At 33.2% G+C, this 3,556-nt stretch overlaps 1 protein-coding gene across 3 annotated transcripts in view; it reads right to left on the reverse strand.

Annotated features, from left to right (window-relative positions):
• Positions 1–882: 882 nt before the first annotated feature.
• The window catches only part of LOC107680532 (lymphocyte antigen 75-like), a 40,862-nt gene continuing 38,188 nt past the window's right edge, over positions 883–3,556 (reverse strand). For all 3 annotated transcript variants that reach the window (XM_016476447.1, XM_016476448.1, XM_016476446.1), the window contains exon 35: positions 883–2,166. In XM_016476447.1, the coding sequence (XP_016331933.1) occupies positions 1,994–2,166 (173 nt within the window). In that variant the 3' untranslated portion in view covers positions 883–1,993. The remainder of the gene's footprint in view (positions 2,167–3,556) is intronic.

A 3,556-nucleotide genomic window follows, 5' to 3' on the forward strand; every position in this document is an offset into this window, starting at 1 on the left:
CGCTTTTTGCCCTCGGCACAATTTTGAAAGATGCTTCGGTTTGTGAATATTTTAAAAAGCCTTGGGTTGATGTCAAGACAAGTACTTTTTCATCTTTTTTTTTTTTCTACAAGTAGAAGCAACTTCCAGAAAAATGCTGATGTCGGCGTCTTAGGAGCCCTTTTTAGGGTTTTAATCTACTCTCCCTCCCCTTGCCTACAGTTGCCACCATCTATTTTTAACAGTAGATAAAACAGAGAGAGAGACTGTAATAGACACCCTGCAGTTACAGTACTGCTGTATAAGTCATTAACTTATCAATACTGTCTGTCAAACCAGGCCTTGTAGATATAGAACAAGAACAGGAAAAATCAGGGGACAAAAATAAGCGTGAAAATAACGTTAATGTTTAAACAAATTTCATAAATTAATAAAACTAATGAAATGAAATGAATGAATGACATATGATCATTATTATTATTTTAATTACTAGTTGTTAAATATATATAGAAAAGCACAGCAATTTCAGCAGCTGGGCAAACTTTGAATGGCAGAACACCCACTTCTAAATACTGTACGGAAATAAAATAAAAAAAGAACAAATAAAATAAAATATAAAATAAAACAAACAATAAATTAAAAATAGAATAACATAAAATAAAAAGTGCATATTATCGGCAACAGCACTAGGTAAGTATATATTTCCACTTGGCAAGACTTTAACTTTTAACTTTTGGCAAGACAACTCATTTGATCTTTTATCTACGTTATGCTTTTTTGCCATACTATTACATACCATTTTGTCATGAATACTGCATGTAGTAATTTAACAATATGACCTTAAAAACATGTCTATTAACAGTCATCATCAACATAAAACAATGACATATCATATTAGAAGACGTAACATTGTTTTATTGAGCATCTGCTGTGGTCAAAACAGAGGAAAGCTGATATGTAATCAAATCCAAGACAAGGATAACAAAAGATTACGAAAAAAAAAAGGAAAACAAAAAATCTTTTTTTTTTTTTTTTTCAAAAGCAGCGTTGTCTTTAGTGAACATTTTTGAGTTTGCAATATATTACCTTACATTTCCAAAGCATCTTTGGTGTAGTTTGAAAAAAATAAAAACAAACAAACAAATAATCAACAGCAACAAGAAAAAATATATAATAAAATATTTACAAAGCATGTACTAAATCCTTAACTAAAATTGTGTAATTTGTACTTGAAGTTAGATTCAAACAGCTCATTAAAGTGCATCAGATCTCAGTAGTTTGAACGAATGAAGCGCAAGAGTGCATAGATCTCATCTCCGACTGCGCCAACTATCATTTTATCATTAGCATCTTATACAGCACTCAGCGCACTGCATTTACTGTGTTACCATAAGCTGTTATACAGCACTTGGATATTACTGTAATGAATGCAAACAATGTCATAATGCCAGGAGAAGTACATGATACATCAACACTGTGGAAAAACACCATTCTGGCAAGTTTGAAAGGAATGTTCTATTGACCGCTGACTAATAAATCTATGACAATTTCAAAGAGTGGCATTCAAAAATCAAATAAGAAAAAAACCTAACCCTAAAACCACAAAAATAAATTATCTGTTAAAATCACATCTTTGAAAAGAAAGGAGGAAAAACATACATTCTTTAAACCTTCCCAGCTCCAAGCATTAGTTAATATTCAGTGCTGCTCAAGAGGAGTAAAAAAACCTGATCCGATAATGTAATATCACGAGAAGCCAAAGAAACACAGTCAAATTTGTATAGTATGGTAAGTACCTGCAGTATACACAAGCATTTACAAACAATAAAACCCTTAGAATAATATCACTCCTATTTTATTTTACACAAACGGTCAAGATGTCAGGGGTGAAAAATTATAAATAACCTTAGATTGCACCACTGAAGCAGGTGTTTCTGTTGATGGTATAGAGGAGTGTTTCTAGTAAAAGGCACATCATAGTTACCGTTTCATTTGACGTCATTCAGCTGAGCCATTATTCGGCATTATTGATCATACTCGCGCTGTCCACGTCATCAAAGTTGCGCTGGTAACGTACTGTCGAATGGAAGCGATGCTTGTTTTTCTGGTATAAGATGAAGGGGACAGCCGTGAAGATGCAGATGAGTACAATGATGAAGAAGATCAAAGCCACAGGGCTACCTGGATCTGCACATGCAATATTTATGCCATAATGTTACATTTATGCAAGATTTATTTGCAAAATCATACAACATTTTCTGTATTTTCAATAATGTTTATTCATCAAATATTTTAATAATAATATTATAATTACTTTATATACACACACACACACACACACACACTTCATTGTATATTAATATTATAGTTTCTATTTATTGCATATTATTTTGTGTATGTATGTATGTATGTATGTATGTATATATATACAGGGCTTGACATTAACACCCACCAAATGCGGGTGGATTTCAGCAGTGGCGGGTAACACGGCCGCTCCCACTAGCCACTTTGGCAGGTTGAATTTTATAACAGAGCTCGACCTTACTGCTTGTCTGGGACAAGTGGATTTTTTGAAGGGGAAAGAGAATTTTACTTGCCTGACTGGGAAACAAATGTGATTAAAACATCTAACAAGGGAAGCACCGAAATTTCAGTGAGATTTATTCTGATTTTATTACATTCGGTGTAAACGGCAATTGATAGTAGATAATCAACAGTAACAACAAGGTCGCGCCAGTTGAGGCTTGCGTAGCCTGTCTGTGTTTAACAATCTCGTGGAGAAATCAAAACAAATGAACGCATATCTGCACACAGAGCAAACATACTGCAGTAAAAATTTAATTTTTTTTAATATTTATATAACATATAGCCTAGTTAAGCAACATGACACGACCAAGACAGTGAAGTTTAACCTGAAAACCGCGATTGCAAATTTGACATTGATTTTATACAAGAGTTAATATACATTTTAGTACAATATTGTCAATGTTGACTGTTTTTGCTCGATTTGGGTAAGGAAAATTGTTTAAAACAAAGGTCACAGTAAAACAGTCGAGCATCTCTGAGATGATTCAGTGGTCCATTCATAAAGACACTTTTCTTCAATTCTTGAATGAATCAGCCACCTGAACGAATCGTTTGAATAAATGCCTCAATGACTCACTTGTTAAGACAGTCACTTGCTGCCACCTACTGGCAGTTTATTTTAATTTTTAAAAGTAGCTTATCTTTGCATTTTTTCCAACATTTCATACTTGAATATTTAAAAAAAAAACTTATTTAAAACACCGAGCTCATAACATTATTTGTTATATTATAATTTTGCAGTATAAATGCAATCATACTACATTAATGCATTAATTTCAGCTACATTCAGCTACAATTTCAGCTACATCTGTGTACCTGCTTCTGTTTCTTCTGCAGTGCAGAGATCGGTTTTGTTAAAGGGGTCATATGGCATTGCTAAAAAGAACATTATAAATGTACTGTTAGGAGTAACTGAATAACTCAGGATATTGGTCTATTTTGCGTCAGAGGGAGTGTCAGGCACGTTTATAAACCGAATAACTTAAGTAAT

The sequence above is a fragment of the Sinocyclocheilus anshuiensis genome, unplaced genomic scaffold (assembly GCF_001515605.1).
Source record: "Sinocyclocheilus anshuiensis isolate Anshui unplaced genomic scaffold, SAMN03320099.WGS_v1.1 scaffold308, whole genome shotgun sequence".
Classification (NCBI taxonomy): domain Eukaryota; kingdom Metazoa; phylum Chordata; class Actinopteri; order Cypriniformes; family Cyprinidae; genus Sinocyclocheilus; species Sinocyclocheilus anshuiensis.